The sequence below is a fragment of the Corvus hawaiiensis genome, chromosome 30 (assembly GCF_020740725.1).
Source record: "Corvus hawaiiensis isolate bCorHaw1 chromosome 30, bCorHaw1.pri.cur, whole genome shotgun sequence".
Lineage (NCBI taxonomy): Eukaryota > Metazoa > Chordata > Aves > Passeriformes > Corvidae > Corvus > Corvus hawaiiensis.
Genome location: NC_063242.1, coordinates 17,189,538 through 17,215,726, shown reverse-complemented (window position 1 = coordinate 17,215,726; position 26,189 = coordinate 17,189,538). Strand labels below are relative to the sequence as shown.

Genomic DNA, 26,189 nt, shown 5'->3' with positions numbered 1-26,189 from the left:
TCTGAAAAATTGCCATCTTTGTTCCTTCAGTGCCTGTCTTTTAATAGTAATCTATTACTTAATCTCTTTTTAAAAACTCTTAAAATCATTGTGTTCCAGGGGATAGACTCACTTGAATAGCTTCACTTCATTATCCAAGTAATGACAACAAAATTTTCTTTCGTATTTCTTTGCGTGCAGATTGTAGCTGTGATAGCTTTGGCAATTAATTGGATATCTCAATATTAATATTTTTGGGTTTAACATGTCAGAAGAAAGTTCAGTTTCTTTTTGATGAATGTGAATCCATGTAATATGTAAACAGAACTATATCATGTGTTTACACCTTGTACATTCTGAATTTCATCATGTTTGTCTAACTGTTCTCTACTAAATTAATTCAAAACATTGGCAGATGATACGTATTGAAGGACAGAAACTTTTCAGTACAAACCAATATACCTGAATTGTTTGAAATTATTTGTTATCACAAACATCTTGGTAGCTTGGCTTTAAAAACTCTTTGAGACAGCAAAAATTCAAATTCAATGTCTCACAAGTTATCTAAAATATAACTATTGTTCTCCAATTGTGCATTTTTTCACAGGCCCTCCTCGTCAGTTGAAAGTAAAACCAGATTCAGAAATTCTGAAGATTGAAAATGGTACAGCTTTTCCCTTTCAGGTTGAAGTACTGGATGAATCAGGAAATATAACAGCACAGCCAGAGCTGATTGTTCATTGTAAGGTAAACTGCATTTCATTGCGTGCCATGAGGATTTTGATTCATGCTTATTATTAAAGAATCTTGTTTGGAATCTGTAGAATTTAGTATCTTTAGCAATGCTTTTGAAGTTTCTACAGCTTGCTATCCATAACTGTGACTCTCTTACCGCTCATCTATTATGAGCCATTCAGTAAGTTTTAGAATCAGTGGAACCTGGCCTTAGAAATGGAAGAGAAAATTATGTGAGGGTATTTTGGTTCAATTTTAAGGTATTTTACGCCGTATTTATCATATACAATGCTAAAATTTATTCAGAAAAATAACTTCATACAGCTTACTTTTTATATTTTTTAAGTTGAAAATTCGAGTCTAGTGCCTGAAAATAGTATTAGATCAGACTATTATCATAAGCACTAATATAAGCTCAGAAGGAAATGCATATCTTACTCTGACTTTAGGAAGTAAAAAAACTTCCCCTTTTGGCCCTCTTTTTTGACTCAAGAAAGTGACTTTTCCAATTCTAGTGAAATCCAGCAAGGATATGTAAAAATGTTTTCCCATTGCAAAAGTCTGCATTCCATTTGTACTTTGTGTACACTCTCTTCATGTAGACTGGGTCTGCAGTGATATGATGATGTGTTGAACTTGATGTTTAAATTTCTTTAATGTGTGATGTTTAGTAAATTAATGAAAAGGAAGTTTACTTCACAAGTTAATTGAATTTATTGCGTAATGGCAGAAGAGTCTAATTAATGTGTGTTAATAAAGCAAGCTAATAGATAGTTTATTTTATTTCTGTAACTTACTCCTTTCTCCCACACATCTCTTACCACCTGCAGAAAAATACAGGTGTTGATCTTACAGTTGTTGGAAAACTGAAATATATTAATTTTTTCTGTATGTAATTATATATATGTTTGGACTTGTACAAATAATAATTTCTGGAATAATCATAGTAGTTCTGTAAAAGAAATTTGCTGTTTAATTTTACATTTTAAACAGTTTTTAGGTGCTTCAGACCTTCCTGTGTATTCTGTGGACTGCAGTAATGGAGGAACAAACATTTTAACTGGTCCAGTTATACATGTACAGAATATCAAGAAAGACCAGATGCTGAAAGCAAGGATTGAAGTACTTGTGAGTATTGTTTGGAATGTTTGGATGAACAAAAGATTGAAAGCAGTTTATTGTCCTGTCTTGCTAGCATCCGTTATGAATAAGCTTAGCCCCCAAAAGTTACTGGTTTAGGTATCATAAACTTCAAAATCAGATGGCTACGTTTTTTCATCTCTAGAAAATCATAAGGCAAAGAGTTTTTTTCCATTTTTCTTCACCTCTTACTCTATTTCTTAAATCCCTGAGGTGTTTCAGAAATATGCATGTTTCCTGGGATTTTTCTTCTCCTTTTTAATTCCTGGATTGTTTTGGCAAATTGCCCTCATTGCATAAACATTCAGTGTAAGAATCAGTATGGCAATCAATAGTTTTTTGTAGCATTTCAGTTTCAAAGCTCATGAAGTATCAATTTTTTTTTTTAATACTATTGAACATTCCAGTTCCCTGGTAGTCAGGAGAGTCATACTGCTGGAGAAAATAAGGCCTGTATGTGTTTTACCCTGGAAAAATGTGGAAATAAGTACTAATATGGCAAGGTGGATTATATGAAAGGATACTTAGGGTTACTCTTAGAAAGCATTTTGTAAATTTTATAACCTACTACTTCTGGAATAGAAAAAAATCGTAATAGCTACCATCAATTCTAGTATCTCTTTAAAGTTGTAAGTGTAGTGGCATATCTTTTTGATTTGCTTTTGAAAGTCAAGCTGATCTCATGTTTGGACACCTGGTCATACCTGGTAATTCTGAGTAGAGCTGTAGGCTATTATGGAGTTATGTGTATGCATATCTAAATTTAATATCTTAATTATATGTCTTTTCTTTTCACCCGTGTATAGAATTGCAAAGATGTGCCACCAGTAGAAAAGATCATAAAGCTTCTTCCTAGCAGTCATGTTGCAAGACTACAGGTCTTAAGTATGAACGGACAAAAAGCTCTTCAGATTAAACATCAGGATGAAATCACTTGTGTTGCTGGCCATGTCATGAACAAACTTATATTTCAGATGTATGATGAAGCAGAAAGGGAAATACCCATAACTGCAGCTGCTGCAGAAAAAATCAAGGCAAGTACTTTGGAGTAAACAGCAGCATAATGTGGGGGAGCGACACAAAGCTGATACCCTTAAAAATCCATAAATGTCAGGCTATGAAATAATATTCCTCGAAACTGTACTAATAAACATGGAAACTTAACTCTCTATTATTTTTTAAAATATTTTTATTCATTAAATACTAAGTTATGCTTCAGGGTAGTATTGTGAAAAGCAGGTTAGTATTTCCAGTGCTTCTCCTAAACACATAAAATAATTACGACGTAGTTACGATTCCTCAGATCTGTGGCCTTCCCTGTATTTAGGAACTCTGAGTAGGCATGTTCCTCATGGAGGCTTGCTTGCCTATCTTATCCCTGTCTGTGTACTTTTGTGGAGCCTAAGACAAACAGAGAGATTCACCAAATATATCACACTTGTATTTTTCCTAACTTAAGTTCAGTGAGGGAAAGCTAATGTATGTTTTGATGTGCTTGGGGTTTTTTTTCAAATAATTGGCTGTATTTCAGCACGTAGCATTGGTTACGGCTGGGAAATGCACAGGCTTTCCATTGAAAGCTGCTATTGCCTGTATGTTATATCAGCATATTTTAAATGGCTAGAAGATGTATTATGTAGCTAATCATTTATAATTCAGCTTTTGATTAATTTATAAAATGATAATTTTAGGTTAACTGGACACCCAAAATTGACAGAGAGCTGTTGATGCAGGGATTATTACCTGATGTAAAAGTACCGACCTCAGTAAAAGATGTACGTTACTGTCTAATTACTTACCTTGATGAGCACGTGTCTTTGGAGAGTGCATTCACAGTCAGGTTTGTTCATTTGAAATATTTTGTTATTAATTATGTTATTGGCATAGAATTGTAGATCTCATTACTGCAGGGTAAAACAGAAGTCTTTCTACAGAAGCTGAAATAATGAAAGTGGTTGGCAAATTAACAGGAGAATGTAAGCTTGGGAGGTGGGGAGAGTTTGTGTAAATTTATTACATGAGAACATTACTTATGTGAAAGACTCCATTGTGGTATGTTTGCATCCAGCTCTGTAATCACTTGTGTAAGTATACATACAATGAAGAAGATTATTGCTGGTTTTGTAAACTTGCAGTAAACATCAGCTTACAGAATAACTAGTTTTACTGAAGAGTTAGGTGACTGAGGAGAAAGAAATATCACTGCAAAGTTAGTTCTCATCTGGTTTCTCAGTCAAAACTGACAGGCTATAAATTGAACTTTGAAATTACCTGTTTATCACTCTTATTAAGACTTGTATTTTTATTAAATTTATTAAGATTAATCTGATTCTAAATTACTTTAGTGTATTTCATGTGTTTTTAATAGGTTGAAATGAACTAATTAATTCACAGCACTCTGATGCCAGGGTAAATTTGCAGCAATTAGTCATTTCACAGGTCTGCAGTAGGAAAATAAAATATATTACATGACCAAGCATTAAGATTCTTTAAGATATTTGCCATGCCTGCTATTATGTTATGTTTACCTTGATGAGAGAACTAAGTCAGTTTTCATGTGCCAACTCAGACCAGTTCCTGATGAACCCAAACACATTAAATGTAAACTAAAAGGATCAAACACACTGCAGATGGGTGAAGAACTGCAGAGTGAAATTGGTGAGTGCATATTCTTCATTTTCTTCTATGATATATTTCTTTTTCTTGTCAGTTTAAGACTTTTATATTTACCAATGTCATCAAGAGTAAATTACCTTCAACTATTTTAATATAAAAACCAGGTTTACATTGTCATTCACAGAAAGATGATCAGACTTCTGAATTGCCATTTTACAATTCTGGAGTTACTCTCTGATAAGATTTGTCTTGTACTTTGTACATTGGGTCATTCATCACGCTGAGTTCAAATGAATTCAAATAAATTTTTGTTTAGTTCATGTATTCTGAAATCTGAAAGGCCATAAGACCATTCAGACTATTGCTAAGGCATGGACTTTAAAGTGACACATTTTAATGGTTGCTTTAACCTAAGAGGAAGGCATGTTAGGCATCAGTCTTCTCATTCTCCTTTGGTTTCTGTATGCAGTTGCCACATGACATAGTGAAAAATTAAAAATTCTTATAGTATTTTGGGACATTAAAAACTTGTGTGTGACTGAACAAACTAAGAGGTTGAAAAACAGCTTTCAGTTTTAAGATTTTTTTTTAACTTTTGGGTAAGAAAAAATCTTTTTATTCAAAAAAGTGGGAAGCACAAATATGGGATATAGATACATTTGGTTTTTACCCACAAGGTTGGGGGTTTTTATCAATGTATATAAAAACCTGAAGAGAATGTAAAGAAGTTGGAGCCAGGCTTTTCCTATGTGTGTTCAGAGACAGTAAATAGAGGCAATGGACACCAACTGAAACACAGAATGTTCCCCCTGAACATCAGGAAACACTTTTTCACTGTGAGGGTGACCAAGCACTGGCACAGATTGCCCAGAGTTTGTGGAGTCCCCCTCCTTGGGGATACCCTGAGGCTGCCTGTCTGCAACTGGCTCAAGGTCGCCCTACTTGAGCAGGAGGTTTGAACCAGGTGACATCCAGAGATACCTCCCAACCTCAGCCTCTCTGTGATTTAGTGATAGTTATGTAAATTTTCTCTATATTGTGTCTGTGTTGTGTACATCTATATTCCATGTGTTGTATAATGTTTCATTAAAGCAGCTGCTGAGGTAATCATCCTAATAATCATTTTAATTATCATTGTCTTTTTAACAGATGTAATGATTACAGATCAGTTTGGAAATCAGGTTCAGACAGTGACATCTGCATGTGTAAATTCCCTAGGAGTTTCTGGGCCTGGACTTGATAAATCAAATTTGAAAGTAACTTGGCAGGTATTTATAAGATGTCATATAGTTTATTTCTTTGTGGCATTTGTGTGGTAATTGTCTTAATTCTGTTACACAGAATTGAGCCAAAATTGTGGAAATTAGTCAAATTACACACTAGTTGGTCACTTAAAGCATTAAAATTGTATGATCCCGTTCTAAGGAACACAGCAGCATCTTGTTAAAAACCTTATCACTGCTGCAGTTACACAATGTGAAGGCCAGTTCACTTCCTGCTTGAGTCAGGTTTGCTTTGTTTCTAGTTCATTGTTCTATATGTTTTCTTCTATCTTGCTTTTAGTCTTTTCGTCTGTGTGTATTTATGTTGGTACAGTTGATCTTAAGATCCTTTGAAGAACCTTGTAGAACGGACTAGTGTCTATACCTTTTCAAATATGCTGGATATAACCTGAAAAACAGGTTTCTGAGAAATTCTTGAGTTTGAAATGGGTCACTTCTTACTCATGAAGTTCATTTGAATTTAACAGAAGGAATAGAACTTGTAGTTTAATTTTTAGTCCACTGTCTCACAGTAAAAACACCAAATAGTCTTCAGAGAGCATAAATACTAAATGCTATATTTAAAAAATATTAATAAATTTTACTTTGCTTTATTTGTTCTTGGCAAAATCTTCTCTTTATTTCTCAATAGGAAAGTACTCAAACAATGAAAGTAAAAGGTATTAGATATAAACCCTGTTTACTTGGAAGCAAAGAATTGTGCTTCGCTTGGCGTGAATTTTCTGACTTTATCAGAGTGAATTTAGTAGCAGGATCCCCTGCTAAATTGCAGTTTGTGGATTGGCCTGAGTTAGAAAAGGTAAGTTCAACAGTTTTGGTTTGAAAAAAAGCAACATGGTCTCTAGTCAGGTATTTTAATTCCCTTTTTCATGAAATAGCTAACTGCATTAGATTTTTAAAAGCAAACTTATTTTGCAATAATCTAACTCATATGTGTATGTTTACAACCTTAAATATTGCAAACTGTTTATTCTGCCCCATTTGCCTTTCTATAGATAGTGTAACTTTTGTGTAGTAATTTTGCTGTGGGCTGGATCCTGACACCTGTCTTTCACTGCTGTTTTCCAAAGATACAGTCCTTAGTGGTAGTAATAGCTGGCAGCTCATCTCTCCATCTCTTACTGGGGTTTTTTGATGTTCAAGATGCAGGATGGCAGTCCCAAATTTACTTCAGTTTACAAGTGTTTACTGTCAGAAAGTAAACACTTAAAGAGAATGAAGTATAGGACTTAAAGGAAATACCTGGAGAATTTTGGTGATGTAGATCGATTTGCCTTGGGTTTTTAAAATTACTTTTCAATGTTTACTTTGGCTATTCAAATAATAGTGCTTAACTTGCTGCAGAAACCAGAACAGAAAATTGAAAGCAGAAAAAAGAAAATTGTATCTCTGAGTAGAGGACAGGAATCAAGATTGGTGTTTTGGGAAAGTTACTGAAGAAAATAAAACAAAAGGTTCAGGGAGTTGCATAACTATTTTTCTTCTCTAGAGAGCTGTTTAAGTATATCAGAAAATAAAAGTTTTGGGCCATAGCTCTTCTTACAAGGGCCTTCAGAATCATATCCTTCCTTTAGGCACATCAATGTGAGTAACCCATGCCATTCAATTCAAGTAGTGCATTTTATTCTAACAAGAGAATATAAATAAACTCTAAAAATACATACCTGCATACCATTTGATCATGGTCTAGCTGTTATGGGAGCCAAATAGTATGGGAAAGGTGGATACTGTTGCTCTGGGGATTCCTGAACTGCTGTGAATGGCCAAGATATCTAGAATTGAATAGTATCATGCATTTGTATCTTCCAGCAACAGCCTGTTGCAGTGATTAATGGTAGAGAATTGCAGAGGCCCCTTATTGTTCAGTTGTGTGATCAGTGGGGAAATCCAGCTCCTGAATCTAATGTGAAAATCAGCCTTACAAAGAGTAACAACTTAAAGGTAAGCATAGACCTTATTAGGTGAACTTTGTTTAACACAAGTTTTGTTGTCATGTCTACATTATCTTCATTTTCAGGACATTTTTGGAAAAGTTCATAAAACATTGTAAGACCATAAAAGAATGGTTAATCTAATATAAGAATAGTGGCAACAAATAACATAAATAGGTCCCAGGACAGCAACCACAAATATAACAGAATTCCTACAGGACAGTGTCCACATGTAATTTGAATACATTCCAGATCTTCTACAGAAAACCTTTTTCCAAATTTTGCATGCACATCACACCATCCCATCCCCGCATGTTGTAAGAGGTAATTTACTGAATGATAGTAATTACAGTGATACAGTCTCAAATAGCAACCAAATAACTTTTATCTGGTGGTTCTTTGATTTTGATTCCTGAATGTATGACTTACTGGTCTGTATGTAAAGCTGGTCAGCAGGTTTGGGCCCTACTTGATTATCCTGTGAAAAGCATCGTCAGAATAAATGAAATTAAAACAGTGAGGATGCAAATCTAGGCCAAATTTAAGTGGTTACTGTTCTTTCCATGAGTGAGGTATGAGTGTCAGATGGTTTTTACATTGGTCTGTGCAAAGGAAGGACTTTGACAGAATACTCCATTCATTAAAATTTTTGTCCTTGTTTTTGAACAAAAAGTGGAAAGTCAAGCTGTCAAACATTCCTACCTGTCAGTACAGAGGCTGTTATATTGAATATATGTATTATCAACACAGGATATATTCATCCACTTCTGGACATAACATTTTTTCATTCAGGGCTGGTCCTGTTCCCTTTTTGTTCCTGCTTGCTGTGCATTTGTGTTCCTCAGTTTTTTCACAATACACAACAGCCAAGAACCTTCTTTTGCTCACTCCTCCAGAGCTGTGCCACAACCTTAGCTTTTGCCCAATTTAACTATGCTATTATTACTTTTTTAAATTGGGTATTTTTAAGTAGATTTCTTGATATTTTGAACATTTTTCTGCTGGCTTTTTTGACTCTCTTGCCATAGAAACCTGCCTCACAGTTTGGGGATATTTTGTTTGCCCCAACTACTGCCTTTATGAGCTGAAGGTCATTGTGGGTTCTAGTTATGTTGTTCTTGAGAGAAGACACAACCTTGGCAGTAACACTGCGTGGTTGTGCTGCCTGATCAAAGAGATGTTGTGGTGGCATGCTATGTCTTTTCAGATTTTAAGCCTTCTTCCAGGGAGGACCAGGAGCATGTCTTAGAGTCCATATGTTCTTTATCTAAGTGGGATGTGTCCAGGAGAAAGTGTTGTGTTATGAAAGCCGAGGTGAATCATTGTTATAAAGTGTTTATTACAGCATGCTCTGCCTTGGCATTTCCAATAGGTTGTATGCACAGTCTCCCAAAAGAAATCGGAAGATTTTGGGAACTGAAATTCTCAAATAAGGTGTTTTCTATATTTCACATTCCACCTTCTAAGTCTTCAAAGCCTGATATTATGCAGTTGCAGCATGTGTTTCCTGTACTCCTATATCTTACCGGTCCAAAACTAAATGAGGACTGGAGGAACACTGTAACAGGCACGAAATTGTTTGTAGAAGGTTTTTGATCTGAAAATACACTCAGATTAACATCTGCTATGGATGATATGATACCATCAGTAGCAATTTAAAAAATAGCATTTATAAAATATTTGAACATATTCATGAAGAAAAATATCCTAGTTCAGATGAAGTGATTGTTTTCAAAAACTGGCAAAGAATTTGAAACCTCTTCATTAATATTGTCTTCATAACAGTATATCTTACCCTAATTTACAGTGCAAAAATTCGGCTACAGCTCAAATCAATAGACAGTATGCAGGCAAATGAGATAAACATTTTTTTCTAAGACTTGATACTATTTCTGTATCATTGAAAGAATAACTTTTTTTTTTTTTGACAGATTGTTCCTTCAAACTTGCAACATAAAACAGATGACACTGGTAGGGCTAACCTGGGAGTTTTTAGTATTCATGCACCTAGGTAAGTAGTGAAAACCAGATGGATTTCATAAAGTACTACCAAGTATTTATCTAGAGCTAAGATCAAACATTTATTATTTATATACAGGTGGAGGGCCAGATAGTAAGTTCTAAAAAATTAAGTGCTTAACTAAATAAAATTCAGTAGCTGCTTCTTTTGATCTACTGAGAAGCTCCTGCTGTAATTTTCTGAATCCTGTTTTTTTCTGGTGATGGTAAACCTCAGCTTAAATTGTGAACCTGCACCAAGTGCAAGTTGTATTATAAACCACTTAAAAGATTTGAAATGTACAGTCCTTAGGTGGCCAGTTACTTTTAAAGTAGGAACACATTCTGAGAGTGTTTAAACCCCACTTTCTTTTCCTGCTAGACATTGTTTTAAAGGATTAGGTAGAGTGTCCAAAGGGGTTTTAAATAGATACATTTCATTTTTCCTATTTGCGATTGAACTGCTGAAGTCTCATTTCCAGCAAATGTGTGTCCTGTGGTTCCTGCTTCTTCATGTTGTGCTTCTTCATGCTCCCTTCATGTATAGCTTCCCTTACACACTTATGTCCCATATGGCTTTTCAAATTTATCATTTCTGTATCCTCCTCATATTCACAGTTCTGCAACCACTCCCTGTATCCCTTGAGTTTTCTGAGCAAGACTGGATTAGCTTTAGGTTATTTTGAAACTAGCAATAGGTGCTTATTCTTTGCACTGAAGTCTGCAGGATTTGACCCATAATACTTTTCTGCATTTGGAAAAAAATTGTTTTAATGCTGTTGAGGGTGCTCAGTGTGTATATAATGCCTTTGACTTGGTAGAAGCATGATGAATATTAGTTATCAGTTTACTTCTGGAGATTAGAAACAGGTGTGACATCATGCTATTTACAGCATAATCAAAACTGGCTGGGAAGTACAGCCTCTGTGCAGTTAAATACTATATTCCCAGTTATGTTTGAAAACTTAAATTTCAAGTTTTTAATACTGTAAAGAAAATGAGTTATTTGATAGCATCAAAGACATTATATGCTTTCAGTGCACTTTGCTAGATGTGGATGGTACTCATCTTCACTCTTTGGAAACTTTTGTCAAAGCAGAATGCTCCTCAGCATTTTAATTGGTTTCTGCTTTACTGTCTTCTGCTACTTGAAGCTGTAGTTGCTAGTGTCCTACAGGCAATGAAACATGATCAAACTAAGGAAATATTAACACAAATTTAAATTTAATAAGCTAATATCTTAAGAATAACTTAAACTCATGATATTATTTGTCTGACATTAACACTTCAATTTTTTCTTCTTTACTACTACATTACTAGATATTGTTTAGCCTGCTTTCACGTACATTATTCAGACTTGAAGCCTGTTGAAAATTGCCTTTTCAGAAGAGATTTTACATCTGTTTTTATGATTTCTGTATATTGCAGGGGAGAGCACATTTTACAGCTTAAAGCCTCATACAACATGGCCATATTAGATTGTCTTGTAATCACAATAAAAGTCCTGCCTGATCCTGAGAAACCTGTCTGCTTGAATGTTAAATATGACAAAAGTCCTTCTTTTCCAGCAGGAGGTACCTTCCCTGGTAAGTATATGGATCTTTGGTGGAAACCAGTCACTCAAGAGCTTTAAAAACCTGTGAAAAACTATTTTGGTGATTCTGCTGTATTTTTTTGCTTTTTCTGGTCTGTTTTCTAAGTTCTTTGTAACAGCTGTATCTGAGATGTAACACTTGGACAGAAGAGATATGTAGGTCATCTTTGGAAAGCATTTCAAAAGACCTCTTATTTATTTGTTCCAAACTACTGCTTTTATCCATCTATAAATGGTAAAACTACAGAATCTCCTTTCTGTCTTAATAAAATATGATCTGAGCTAGTTCATGTATGTTTTCCCTCATCTCTTTCTGTGGAACAGTAACAAAGGAAGTAGCTGTGTAATTCTAGGCCAACTGTGAGCCAAGACAAACCAAAAAGTAATCAGCAGGAGGACAGCACAAAATACTCTTTTCTCCTGCTGTATTCCCTCACAAAAGGGTTTGTTTCCTGGCCATCATAACTTGATCAGCCAACATTTTTTTTGGCAAGAGGTTTTTGTTTTTTAAAATACTCCATACAGTGTTATGACCTTGATTAAATTCACAAGGTATTTTAGTTTTGCCTAGAAGATCATAGAATGACAGAGTGGTTTGGGTTGGAAGGGACCTGTAAAGATCATTTACCTCCAACCCCCCTGCCAAACAGACCTTTTTCAAATGTCGTGTTGTAGTGTAAATCAACCAGGTTTTGAGATAGGAAGAGAATTAAACAGCTTCTTCAGGACAATATAATACATATAATATATATGACATTAAATTGAAATACTTTAACATCCTAGTTATTTGATTTACTGGTGATCTCAGGTATACCTGAGGGCAGGCACTGTAGTCTTGGAGAGGGTCATGCCTGAATTTTTCATGCACATCAAAGCATAATCCTTCCTTAAAGTGCAAAATTCAGTCCTGCATGAGCAGTGCAAGTTCATTTACGTGCATGAAGTCCACCTGTAACCATAGTGTCAAAGAGCTTTGTTTTCATTTTGAACTAGAAGGGTAGCTTTGTTCTAGTTTGGATTCCATTTTCTTCAGACCACTGCACTTCCTGTGAGACGTACAGGAAAAGTGAAATTTTTCAGATTGGGATATAAAATGGCAAGTATTTTGGCTGCAGAACCAGTCAACAGAGTGAAATGTCTCCCTATAGCCTATTTCTAACAGATACAACTGTGTGATCCTAGTCTGTAAGAAGTAGCCAAACTCATCTTCAGATTCATAGTCTGATCCCCTGGGAAAATGGTAGTGGTGTCGGTGCTGTCTTTTTACAGCTTCTTTGCCTTTCTATCCAATAGCTCAATGGCTAAAGCACTTGTGAAGGAAGAGGGAGATTGGGATTTCCTGTCCTTGAAGGAAGGAATCAGCTACTTAACTAGCTAATGGTACTCATTCCTGAGAGCAAGAGGCAGCCTGGTGTGCTGTTTTGATAAGAATTTGAGAAAGGCAGACTTGAAATTTTAGGGTTTTTTCAAAGCTGTCACTGGATAAAGTAGGTGTTTGGTTTTTCCCTAAGGATTGTTACCTGGTCTAGTTACAGGGATAAGGAGAGAAGGTTTTTCATATCTGGTTTGAAATTTTTAGTGGTTTTGGCTCTTTTTGGAATGCTTGTGTTGTAATTTTTTTTTCTCTTAAGTATGAAGGAGACACAGAAATTCATGATGTTTGAGCTTTTTAATTCTGAATAAAAATAATGTTCAAAAACATGTTGTCTTTCATCCTACAGATTTTATGGTTAGTGTTCTTTCTGAAGATGACACCATTATTAAAAATATTAATCCAGCACGGATTTCTATGAAAATGTGGGAAGCACAGAACAGCCGGGTTAGGACACCAATTGATGTAAGTCATCAAAATGCATTTTCAAAATGGGTATCAAAGTGCCAGCATAGGGCAAACATACTTAAAATACATATTTGTAAAACCTTTCCTTCATTTGACTTAGATCCATATCCTTTTTCTAGATTTTAAATAACAAATATTGCAGATCAACCCTATATGTTTATCACTGTCTGTCCTTTTACAAGTTGTCAGACTGGCCAAGCGTCAATACTACATTAATGACGAAAATGTTGCTGTTCTGCAGAAGCTAACTCATAGCAGGGAGAGTATTAGAAGTAGCCACACTGAAAGGACTGTGAGAATTAGAACATGAAACTAATGTCTAGAATATAGGCAGTCTCATTGACTTACTGTGAGCTATCAGTGCTGCAAATCATTAAGTCTTCGTAGCATATTACAAGTTAAGGATGTTCAGTATATCACATTAAATTTTTTGCATCTTTCTTTACAGGTTACAACGTTTAGCTGTAGTAAAGTGAAGGATGACAAGGAAGATGGCTTCTTCTACTTCAGGTATAATATAATTTATTTTATAATTACTGATGGAACTTACAATACAAAATACGTAGTTTGAAATAGAAAGAAGAGTTTCATGTTTTGCTAATAACAGTCCATCATAGAATTACTATGATACAGAAAAGGTGAAGGATACTAGCAAGATGCAATGAGATGAAGGCTGAATTCTTTCCTAGATACTTTTGACATCTCTATAATCTGAGAGTAGAGAAGAGTCTAAGATAATATATTAGAATACATTTTGAAAAATGCTAGCAGTGAGGGAACTACATTATCACTTTGTCACTTATATAGTAACATCCTTTAATTCTTTTCAATAATGTTTCTACTACTGTAGAATTGCAGGCTGAACAAAGCAGACTTAACTCTTTATTTAATATCTTCTGTAGCTGTGCATCAATCCTGAGCAATGACCTTGGTCCTGTCAGTTTAGTAATTATTTCTTGGGCTGCTTATTCAGGAATAGTGTCTTAGATGACCAGTGGCAGAACTGGAGCTCATCATAAGCTGGTGCCTGACTGCCACGTTCTTTCTACATCTATTTCTAGTAGACAGTCTATGGGATTAGCTAGTTATGGTACTGGCTGTGGATTCAAGCTTTTGTCTCCTGGGAATGGGCTTTTCTTGACATAGGTACCTGTAGTTTACTAGTTATCCACAAATGTCCAGAATTAAAACTGCCAACCGTGTTGAAAAATTTGAAAGAGGAGTGGACACTCTCCATTAGCAGCCACTGTAGAAAAGTATGTTTTACTTGTTGCTGCCAGTGTCTGTGGCATCACTGTCTGCCACCTGGTTTCTCTCAGGTTTCCCTGTTCTTGGCGCACTCTCAAATGGTTTTCATCAATTTATCACCAGTCAGTAATATGGATGCTGTTATGCAGTTTTAAACAACTTCCATAGCAATTGTGTCATTTCTTTTTTTTCTGAAGCCTATGTCTGTCCAGCTGTGAGATCCTCAGCTGATTATTTACTAATTAGTGTTTTAATGTATCCTGACAAGGCAAATGCTACTGTCAGTCTTAAGCTAGATAAAATGCAGGAGAAGGAGATAAAATTGTTACTTCTGTATGTGAAATATAAAAAAAGGAAAAGTCCTGGCCTGTTCTGGAAATACTAAAGCTTTGGGATTTTGTTTATTCCAAGTTAAGCATTCCAGGGAATCTTGCGTATTCCTCCTTCCCAAACAAAATCAGAAGAAATAAATTACTTGATATCACTGACAAAACAATTAAAATGCTGTATGTTAAAAAAAAGAATCTCATTAATCAATTCAAGAGTGCCTTATGTTGTCTTTTCTTGGCTGTTTGCATCTCCTCAAAAGTTTCTAAGAATTTGTAAGTCACTGCTGTCCCTTGCTAAACACTGCAGAGGTCCTCTGGATGCCAATGTGGCCTTCCTTGCTGGGTGAAGTTACAGCAGCAGAACCTCAGGTGTCTGGGCTTTTCTTTGTGTTTGGATGGTAGGGGTTCTTTGCCAGTACACTCTACATTCTGGAATGCTGTAAAGTAGAATGAAAACTCTCTTTTGCTCTTACTATATTCAACCTTGACCAGTGGTCCAAATTACCCAACTTTGTACAGCCTGACTAAGGAAGGAATTAGCTACTCTGATTTTACACAAATTTTATTAAATTTGGAGAGAAATTGTTGTTGTTCCAGATCTAAACATGTCTGTGTTTTGTTCCAGTAGCTTTATGAAAATTCTGAATAGGAAGTGAAATGATGTAGACTTGCAGATTTCTGAGCAATAGGACCATGACAAACTTCCTGTCATCTACAAGAGACAAACTCTTGAAGGAGACTTGCCTCATTCAAGCTTCCAAAGCTTTATTCTAATTCTCGATGAATTTTGATGGCCTTCTTGCTGAAGGAGGAGTATTATGCCTTAGTAGGCTTTCTAAGTAGTTTGGAGGACTACCCTGAGTTTGAACTGCTTGCATACTTAGGTACTTGTGACTTCGATACTGACTCATGTTTGCTTGGGGTTTTTTTTTGGGTTTTTTAGGGATAAAGTGGTTCCAGAGAGAGTGGGCACTTACATTGTCCAGTTTACCTTTGCAATGGATAAGACAAATATGCTCAACAGTGAACAGGTTTGAATCTATAATTAATTGCATGTAACCAAAAATGTGTTAGTACAGAACCATCTGGGAGAAGTGTCACGATACTTTGTTGATTGAGAATGCAAATACTTTCACTCACAAGTTTTGCAAAAAACTGTATTTTGTTTTTGATAGTTACTGATTTCAAACTGTTGATAATCAAAATAGTTTTCATTAACTTTTATAACCAACAATTTGACGGCATAACAGAGCTGCATAATTTGCAACCTAGCAGAACTGCTTTATGGTTGTGCTAATTTATTTCAAGACTGTCTGAAAATTTCAAATGTATTTGTTTCAGTGTATTTTGAACAACCCAAGTGTGCAGGTGATTTGCAGTTAACTATATCAGTCTTTATTTTATTTTGTTTTATTTTATTCTTCCTCCTTTTTCTGCTAGATTATAGTTGAAGTTGTACCTAATGACCCTGTACGCTTGTTACCTGATTCTTTACCAGCTACTCCAGCAGTTTCCAATGTTCGAGCTCTTACCAGCCGTACACTGGTCAAGGATTTATACCTCCATTTAATGGTAACTATACTTCCATACAAAATCATAGGTGGGGAAATGTGTAAGACTGCTAAAACTATGTTGAATTTTGCTGTAAGGCATTGCTGGTGTTTCTTTGTAGATTCACTTCATTAAAAAATATGTAAATCAGTGATTTTTCAGCATATGATGGGTCCATCTTGTTTCATTTACCTACAAATTACCAAAACTGAAATGTTTGGTCCTTGCTGTCAGGTATCTCAGTTGAAATCCATGTCTTGTTGCCACATGAGTAAGTTGTTTCAAGAACAGATTCTAGGGGGAAAACAGTACATGTGTACAGCAAATGTTTCTCTCCATGATTTTTCCTCCTAGAGACAGTTTCTCTTAGAAATCTTATATTACAAAAAATAACATTTCTTGAACTTTGAGTGTTCACAGGGATAAAATGAAATCACTTACCAGCTACCATAATAGCAAAGCAGACTCACCTTGTGGAAAAGTAATTTAATTTAATCACCAGTTTAAAAAGATTTATGTAATAAGAAACAAAGGCCAACAAACTAAAGCAACACATTCTGCCCCACCCTTTCCTAGGCTCAGCTTTGTTCTGGACCCCTGTACCCTTCCCCAAGCAATGCAGGGGGATGGGGAATGGGGGTCACAGTTAACCCATAAAAGCTCCTCAGCTCTTTTCTGCCTATGCTTTTTCCTCACAATTTCCCTGTTCTAGTGTGGGTCCCTTTGTGGCCTGCAGTCCTTCACGAACTGCTCCAGTGTGAGTCCTTGCCACAGGCTGCAGTCCAGGAATTATCCACCTGCTTTAGTATGGAGTTCTCCATGGGCTTCCATGTGGGTCTCTGCTCCACCGTGGTCCTTCATGGGCTACAGGGAAGTACCTGCTCCAGTGTAGTTTCCCCGTGAGCGGCAGGGCAATTTCTGCTCTGGTGCCTGGAGCACCTCCTTGCCCTGTTCCTTCTCTCACCCTCTGCTGTTTTCTTTGTTTTTCCCCTTCTCAGCTGCCTGTGCACTTTTGCCCATTCTTAAATATAAAGAAATACCATTTCAGCTGAGGGACTCAACTGTCCCTGCAGTTGATCAGCTGGAGCACTATGCAGATCCCCTATGCAGAGGCTGCTAGCTCTTTGCCATATAAATCCAGGACAGTACAGAAATTGATTACTTAGTTCAGTTCATGTCCCAAACTAACTTTAATTTCTTTTTGACTTACAGGATGAATACAACAACCACACTGGACTTGATCTAGTTGGCAGAATAATAGCAAAAATCAAAAGCCCCAATGAAGAAGATATAGAGATCCCACAGTTTCAGGGGAAGGTCAATACAGTAGAGTTTCCATTGGAGAGTGGATCAGCTGAAATTGTAAGTGTGACTGAAATACACAGCTCCATTAACAGTGGATCCAATGACGCTTATTTTCCTGCAGTTTTAAAGTTATCTTACACCTCGTTGTGTTCTGTGGAGATTTAGTTTATGTTGAAGCTTTCCCTTAGAGATAAGTAGGTAAATGATTTCTTCTTTGTTCAACTGCTGATTTTCAGAAAACCTGAAGGAAGGAAGGACATTCTTTAAACTGTTTATCCTTGCCAAGTGAGGGAAGTGTACAGGTACTTTCAGTTAGGGACCAGGACATTCAGGAAGATCCAGGAACAGTATTTTCTTCACTTAAATTTCACACGTGAATAACACTTAACCAATTTGTAGTTAAACCATTAATATTATTGGTATTTTACATTTTTATTTATAATACTCTCAGGCTGTGATATTTTAAGATCATTTAGACTGACTTCTTCATGTATTTGTGATTAAATTTTGCCAGGCTCTCTTGATATTTTGTCAAGCTAAGTGGGCCTATATATACTTGGCAGAAAGGCATCCTACCCTCATTTGAAGAAGATAAAATTACCATTTCTATTTATGCTTTGTTTCGCTCATTAATACAGTTGTCTGTTAAAAATGCTTTCCTTATTTTGGTTTGAATCTCTGGCATCATGCATACTCTGAGAGTACTGCATATTGTAGTCACATCACTGCAGTCACTTTTTCTTCAACAAATACAGATTGAATTTTTAAAACCTGTAAGTTCCATCTGTCACAGTTGTTACAAAATAGAATACAAAAGACACAATGTAAAATGTGCACACGCACAAAACCAGGAACTGTTCAAAGCACACAAAAAAAAAAAAATCCAGCTGAATGTGAAGTTTCTTCTGAGTGGAATGGTCACAATCTCTTTCTTAAAAGCCTACACAATTTCAGTCAATAGTATTCCTGTGGCGAAAGAGTTGTATATTGATTTTTGTTTTCAACTTGAAGTATCATATAAGAATGGCAGAGCAAAATTATACTCTTACTTCATTTGGTTGTCACATATTTTACTAGTCTGACAGAAGTCTTCAAATAGAAGATGTACTAAAGGAGGATCCAACTTTTCAAAGATGCTTTCTCAGCTACCTTTTATAGCTCACTCACTGGAAGCAGCTTTATGACAGACCAGCATTAGTGTGTGCCAAGTGGAGGCAGACACTGCATAGCAATAAATACAAATTCTCCCAAATGCATCTTGGAAATCACCACCATAAGACCCCAGCAGAATCCTAAAATCTACAGATCCTACATACAGACTTCTTCATAATATATTCTATTCAGTACATTGACTTCTTTTATGGAGCTACATATGTGAAACTGAATGACACAGCATAAATAATTCTCTGTCAATAACAGTTAAGGACAGAAACATCTAGTTAACATGGACAAATGTTGTTAATCTGCCAGACTCTGGTCTACTCTAATCTATACAGAAAAGTGATGAAATATGTATGAAAAACAAGCTAGAAAAATTAAATACAGGGACTGGATAGAGGTATCAGATAATATACTAATTGATTTATGGTACACTCTTGCATTTCTCTGGTTTTCCTACCATGTTATCAGGAGTAGTAAATTAACTGGTTTGTGAACACATTTTTCTCAGCTGGGTGGGGTTAAGAAAAGGTGCAAAAGTGTAGCTAAAGGATCAGCTATAACCACTGGTCTAACAAAACACTCTGCGAATCTTGCATTTACACCTGTGGTAACATGGTGTAAATTGAACACCTCTATATGGGTAATAATAAGTCCATTTACTGGCCTCTGACAGTTCAGCTAAAATTACTGGGTAATTTCTAAAGACTCCTTGCTAATGCAGAAGTAAAAATTTTTTGGTTTATCTCCATGTAGTAGTAACCCGGTGTTGCGTAATTGTGACCTTAATTCTCCAGTCTTCCTTCGGTGACAAAGCTACCAACCTATGTAATGGAGGGAAGTGTACTGGGGTTTTGGGGGGTTCCATTTGTTTGGCTTGTTTTGCCTTTTTCTTTTTTTTTTTTTTTTTTTGGAGGCAGATGTGAGGGTTTTTCTACTCATGTATTCCTGGTTTGGTGGGAGGTGGGGGGTCTTGCATGCTTCTTCCTCTCAATTCTGCGATCTAAAGAGATCCTGCTTCTTTTGACAGTAACTTGTGTTCCCCAGTCATCCATGGGGACTAACTGCATTTCAGTGAACCCAGTATCTCTTCCCCCCTTCAGGCAGTTTTCAGGCATCTGATTTATACTGAATTCACTGACTTCAGACTACTCACAAAACCTGTGTGGAAAGGATTTGTTGGTTGTGACGTACTGTACTTTTCATATGACTTGTAATGGGGAGGGGAAGGGACGTACAAGTGTTCTTCAAGTATCTTGAAATTGTTCCGTCTTGTTTATAAAGACAGTTGTGTGCAATTAGCATGAATATAATGAAACTGATAATCTGACATGTTTACCCTTAGTCACAAGTTCAGGAATACTGAGCTTGTTTAATGAAGAAAAATGTTTAGATTTTTGTTAACATACATTTTCTAAGAAAAAGATATTTCCACTACAGACTTCTCCTGATAAAATATGTAGCTGCAATATTTTTGAAAGCCATGAAGACTATCTTTGAAGGTTATATATCTATCTCTTCTTTTAGGCTTCAACCACCTCTCTCTTGATTTGGCCAGTTGAGTAGCAATTTCTACATGTTAAAGGTGGAAACAGTATGAGTTTTACTATAAGCATTATTCATTTTGTGCATGATACCTTTCCCAAAGTAACAACGCATTTAGATATTACCTTTACTAATTTTATTTCTGTTTATCTTTATGGTTTTATAATACTTCTCATGTTTATAAAGAAAAGCAAAGGATTTAGTTTGCCTTTTCAATAAGGAATTGATAAGAAGTTAAATTTTTATGATAGTGTTTGGACATATATTGTTTATTCATTTGGGACCTGCTGTCTACTTCCATGGTAACAACAGTAACTTTAACTAAGCACTGGGAATAGGTTGTTTTTCCCTCTCTGCATTTATGCATTGGGTCTTTCTTTTTAATGATCTGTTTGCATTTCACATACTGAATGAAGTACACCCAAGGAAATCTTGCTTATGAGACAATGCAGAGGATATTTTTTCTGAGCATGTGCCTCTAAACTAAAATATATGGCCAAAAATAGTAAGACATTTAAACAGGTAAAATGATAATCTTAATTCTTAAATAATAAAATTGCTATTGCTATATCTTTGTTTTTTACTTTTGTTTAACAGTTATAAAAGGCATTTCCAAGCCAATACTTAAAAGTGTTGTAATACTGTATAGACATCATATGTTAGGTAGCTTAGAAGATTTAGTATCTGAAGAATGCTTGTTTTGTGTGTAAGCTCAAGCATAGGCAAAAACTTAAATTTGTTTGTTTGTTTTAATAGAATTTAGTGCTGGCTGAAGACAGTCCTGGAAGAGATAGCACTGAATATATTCTTGTCTTTGAGCCACACCTGCCAGCTTTGAAAACACCTTTGGAACCATATTGTCTCTCATTTATGTTTTACAATGGTATGTTTCAATTACTCTAAAATATTTGCTTTTCCTTAGAATCAGCTATTTTTAGATCCATAATACATTTTCAGAACTATGTAATAGCTTAATAGATTTTTGCTAATGCTTAAACTAGTTAAGTATGTTAGCCTATTTTCTTCTAAAAGTATATATATACATGCTTATTTCTGTAGATTCCAAGAAGCAGCAGCTGATGGCAACACTGACAAGGGAGAAAGACCAATTATCTAAGTCTATAGATCTTTACAGAAAGATGTTTGATACTACCAACCAGCTCGTAGCTGAAATGAAATGTAAGTTCAATCAAATATGTAAGTTTTTCTGGGAATTAAAGTTTTTTCCTGTAATAATTTTGAGAGTATAGAGAAGGGAAGAAAAATCAGTATTGAAATCATGAGAGACAGTAATTAGAGGGGAGCAGAAGGTGTGTGTATCTTGCAGGGAAGCATCTAATTACTTGGATGTACCTGCCTATAAAGGGTCTTGATTTGAGGTAGAATGTCTTATGTCAGAATTATCAAAAGGAGAAAAGAAACATTGAAGTTGGTGATCTGATTCTTTTTATCCGTGACTGCCTTTTACTCCCATCTTTGCATGCTCATACATCTGGGAATTCAACATTTGCCTAAAAACAATTTGAGGAGAATGAACTATAGATAATCCTCTTTTAAAAAGTTAGTCTTATGTTTTCAAAATGTTACTTTACCCCCCTTCACGTTTGACCCTGTATACGTGATTCAGAAGTGTTGTGTAGCTATTTGTTGTTTATGTTCTTCAGAAAATGTAATCCTGTATGAATATAATCCTTCATTCTGTTAAACTGCAGAGTAGTGTGAGGGCACTGGTTTATGGGAATGGAAGAAATGAATGATATGTTTTCTTTGCTTTTTTTTTTTTTGTTGTTGTTTGAATCATCCTGCCTGTTGATTGTACGGGGTTTTTTTAACAATTGCATTTTGAATTTTTATTTTAAGTAATCATTAAGTGTAAATAAAGCAGACTGGCATTAGAAGATGTTGCTGTTTCTTGTAATTTTAATACTGCATATTTCCATTATGAATGGAAAGTCCTGAATTCCAGTGTGAAAGGCATAAAAGTTTGTTTCGTACTTGCACATCTGTAGAGAGTAAGTTAGAGTACAGCATTATACTTTATGCTTAAGTACATTTTTCAAATATAAACATGTTTTGAATAGAGAGTAGAAAGCAACTCACCTGTTTACTCATTTTTTTTTAAATTAGTTAAGATATGAGAGCTGAGGAAATAGTGTCCAGAAAGTGGTGTGCCATGTAACAGACAAAAGAAGGTAGTGCCAGCCACCACTCTTCTCTTCTGTCTTGCCATTTCACCTGTTGGAGAACCATTTAGAATGATAAGAGAGTATGAAAAGTAAACCAGCTGACATTCTCAGACTGATGTAAGGTCTAGGCCCCTTTGCTTCTTGAAGCTGAAGGCATGATGCCAGCTGAAATTGCTTAGAAATGGGACAAATCACAAGATCTGTGTGGAAAAATTCTGATATTCTGTGCTGAGATTAAGAAGTAGATAGGATCAGTTGCAGCTGGCATCATTCTGAAAGGTTGTAAGAAATTCTGTAAGTGTTCCATTGCTTTCTATTATTTCTTCACTCTCTTTTGATTTTATTTGTTTCAGGTCAGGTTAAAGAAGCTGAAACAAGAGAAGCTCTCTTGAGGAGCGAACTGAAGAAGCACCAAATTGAATTACCACCGACAAACATAGTATGGCTTATTTCTTACTGAAGTCCATTAAAGTCTCTAAAATTGATATCAGTAATATATCAATAATAATATTGCTGAATTATACCTGTTACCAAAATAGTGAAAATTTAAACTGTAGGAAAATTTGTGGATCGATGTCAAACTTAAGATTTTTTTTTTTTTATTCTTTTTCTGTTAGTGTGAGGATATCTTAAAAAACTGCTAGAGAAATAACAAAAACCTTCTCTTTTATATCCTGGTCTTGTTTTTGTGTTTCTGCTAAGGTTACCAGTGTTACTAGTACTGCTAGATTTTATAACAAGTTTTTGCAGGCTGATCAATATACGTTGGATATATTCTGGCATAAGTAGGACAAAGGAAAACACTTCATTTCAGAGAATCAGACAATTGCATATGTTACTGCCAAAGTTCATGTAAAAATAAGTTTTGAAATATTCAGGGCAATGTACCCCATTGCTAATTTCCCATAAAGACCCAATTATATTTTAAAGAAACTTTTTAAAGGTTTTCAAACTAGTAACATTTGGCAAAAAAAACCCCTATAGTAAACAATTATCTTTAGATCATATAAAACCAAGTTACAGTCATTATTCACAAATCAGTAAAATTAAATTGCAGTCATAGTACTGAAGTTCCCCCTGCTGGCTAAATTTTTCAACCCTGGACATAGTCCCCTTCTGAAATGGCTTCTTTTTGTACATTCATGATTGTCTCTTCCTGCTGTTTTAAACTTTTGTCTCTAATCGAGCACTGATAGTTCTTGGTGAAATGTTCCTTGAAGTCTTTAAAAACTAAAAAAAGAAAATAAGGAGTAATTAAAAAGCTCAGTCACAATTGCAGTGAGCTTTCCCTTTGCTCTTCTCTGGGATTGTGCACAGTGGTCCCTTATACATTAAAAGTCTGTTTCAGATTATTGAATGTTTATTGTTAGAAAGTTAATTGATGACAGATGAGATAACTACTACTGCTGCTCAGTCCAATGGTAGATGCTTGCTGATTTTAAATTTTCATTCTCAGCTTCAGTATGTGGATTCTCTTCTTAAAAAAAAGATGTCGGAACAAGAAGGAGTAATGAAGCAGCCAAGGAGAACTTGTACCCTCCCAAACTATCCAAAAGGCAACCAGGATGTTCTAGGCAAGGTGAGTTTTCTCACAGGGAGCCTTCTAATGAGTTTTGTTGGTTCCAGAAAGTGGGAGTGATGAACAATTAGCCAACTGACTAGGCAAGTAATTCTTGAGTAGTATTAAAACAGAGATAGCATTTTCAAATCAGATGACCAGCTCCTCTAACAGAGCCATCAACAGAAGAATTAAATGTCTGTCTGAAGTTGCAGGATTATTGTGATTACTATGAAAAGGGGAGGTGCTCTTGGTTTCTGTTTTGACTGTTGTAACTTCTGTGGTACAGATTGCACATTTAGCTCAAATTGAGGATAACGAAGCAGCAAAAGTTATCTCTTGGCACCTGGCAAGTGACATGGACTGTGTGGTCACACTGACCACAGAAGCCGCTCGTTCTATCTTTGATGAAACTCAAGGTCGACAACAAGTGTTACCCCTTGATTCTATTTACAAGAAGACACTCCCAGATTGGAGCAGGTAGAGAAAAAACAATCCAAGTTCTGCATTTGTCTTAAATACTTCTTCAACTTCTTTTTTTGTCTAATTTGATTTTTAAACTTTACTCCATTTAAAGAGTTGAGGTATACAATTTCTGGGTTCATTATTATAGCAACAGTAATATCACTTGAAACATTAGCTGAAATCTTAGCTTTGTCTTTAACTGCTGTGTGATGTTCTTTATTTAGTAAGGTGTTTCTAGTAAATAAAGAATACAGTGCATTAAAACTTGTGCATAAAATTAGTCATATGAATTTGTTGGAAATAATGTCTCATAACAAATCAGTGTTTCACTAAAACATCTTTAATATAACTGGCATTTCAGATAATGGTGGGATCATTTACCTAATGTGGAAGTGTTAAGATGCATTCAATTCAGTTGGAAATTTCTGACTAGAATAAGGACAAATTGCTTTCTTCTTTTCTTTTCCCTCACTCTCCCCTTTCTTTAACCAGACCTTTACCTCACTTAAGAAATGGAAGAACCTTCTTCAGACCTGTTGGAAATCCAGTGTTTGCCAGAGATCTGTTAACATTTCCAGATAACATAGAGCATTGTCAAACAGGTAAATGATATGAAAGAAATCATTAATAACTTCTTTCTTTTAAAAAATAAAATACAGAAACATCATAAGTTATAATCCATTCAATAATCTTCATTGGTATGTTTGCAAATACCAGTGTACATGCCTCCTGAGTTTTGTAGGTAAAAATAGGAGAGCTTTAGCACTAATTATTTTTAAACAGAAGTTTTAAAAATTTCAACAATGACCACTTTCTTCTGCTTGTTGTCTTACTTTCATTTTCTCTACTTAGATGTACTACAGGTTTTTTCTTTTTTTAAATTCCTGCAGCATTATCTTATTCCCAAGCTCTTTAAAGCAGAAATTGACCATCACAGGATTAATTTTATACATACTGCAGAAGTTACTCCTTTTGTTAGGCTGTGTTTCCAGTTCTGTTCCTCTCAGAAATGTGTAATGTATAGATTTAAGTACATGCAGACTGAACTGTACGTGACTATGTGTGTTATGCTTAAATAGTTTAATAGTTTTAAGAAATATTTCAATTTTTATGTAGATTTCAGTTTAGGGAACTATCATACTCTCACTCTTTCTAACAATGTAGCAATCCCTACCTTTTTTTTTATACTTTTTTTTTTTAAGTAAGTAGACCTGCTCCTTTATGTGGAGAGTTGGAATCTGTAATTACTTCAGTAATTTTTGCATTTTATCTCACAACTTCCACTATTGAAGGATTCCTCTCTACTGTCAATAAAGACCAATTTTTAGTCCTGTGTGGTTTCAGAAAGTTAGATACTGAGAGTCTTTTAACTATAAATTCTTCTTTGAGTCCCTTGGGGGTATTGAAAAACCATATTGCTTGACATATCTCATGCATTTGAATGGATTTTGAATGGAACAGACCTTCATGAGCAGGAGAGTCTTAAGCTCAGTTGGATCGTTGGCCTGTGATGAGTGTTTTTTTCTTTGATAAGCCATTGAATATGAAAAAACACATTAAGAAACTGAGAAAAAAATTCAACATTCCAAGAAGATTTTTAAGAGGTTATCATTTATATAATTTCATGAAACTTGGGATTTTACTATGTGTGTCTTGATAAATGTAAAGTATCAAGAGAGAATTTTATTGGAAAACACAGTCAATTATGCCAAAAGGCAATTAAACATA

At 35.3% G+C, this 26,189-nt stretch overlaps 1 protein-coding gene across 1 annotated transcript in view; it reads left to right on the top strand.

The window, feature by feature from the left end:
* SMCHD1 (structural maintenance of chromosomes flexible hinge domain containing 1) overlaps positions 1–26,189 on the top strand; it is a 69,640-nt gene that overhangs the window by 37,790 nt on the left and 5,661 nt on the right. Inside the window, exons 23-43 of the mRNA XM_048289460.1 lie at positions 587–726; positions 1,708–1,842; positions 2,661–2,888; positions 3,546–3,694; positions 4,424–4,512; positions 5,620–5,738; positions 6,385–6,552; positions 7,563–7,694; positions 9,616–9,695; positions 11,111–11,268; positions 12,998–13,113; positions 13,565–13,626; positions 15,637–15,724; positions 16,134–16,265; positions 17,457–17,606; positions 21,009–21,135; positions 21,312–21,431; positions 22,792–22,877; positions 23,895–24,017; positions 24,286–24,476; positions 24,954–25,063. Of these exons, the coding sequence (XP_048145417.1) occupies positions 587–726; positions 1,708–1,842; positions 2,661–2,888; positions 3,546–3,694; positions 4,424–4,512; positions 5,620–5,738; positions 6,385–6,552; positions 7,563–7,694; positions 9,616–9,695; positions 11,111–11,268; positions 12,998–13,113; positions 13,565–13,626; positions 15,637–15,724; positions 16,134–16,265; positions 17,457–17,606; positions 21,009–21,135; positions 21,312–21,431; positions 22,792–22,877; positions 23,895–24,017; positions 24,286–24,476; positions 24,954–25,063 (2,703 nt within the window). The remainder of the gene's footprint in view (positions 1–586; positions 727–1,707; positions 1,843–2,660; positions 2,889–3,545; positions 3,695–4,423; positions 4,513–5,619; positions 5,739–6,384; positions 6,553–7,562; positions 7,695–9,615; positions 9,696–11,110; positions 11,269–12,997; positions 13,114–13,564; positions 13,627–15,636; positions 15,725–16,133; positions 16,266–17,456; positions 17,607–21,008; positions 21,136–21,311; positions 21,432–22,791; positions 22,878–23,894; positions 24,018–24,285; positions 24,477–24,953; positions 25,064–26,189) is intronic.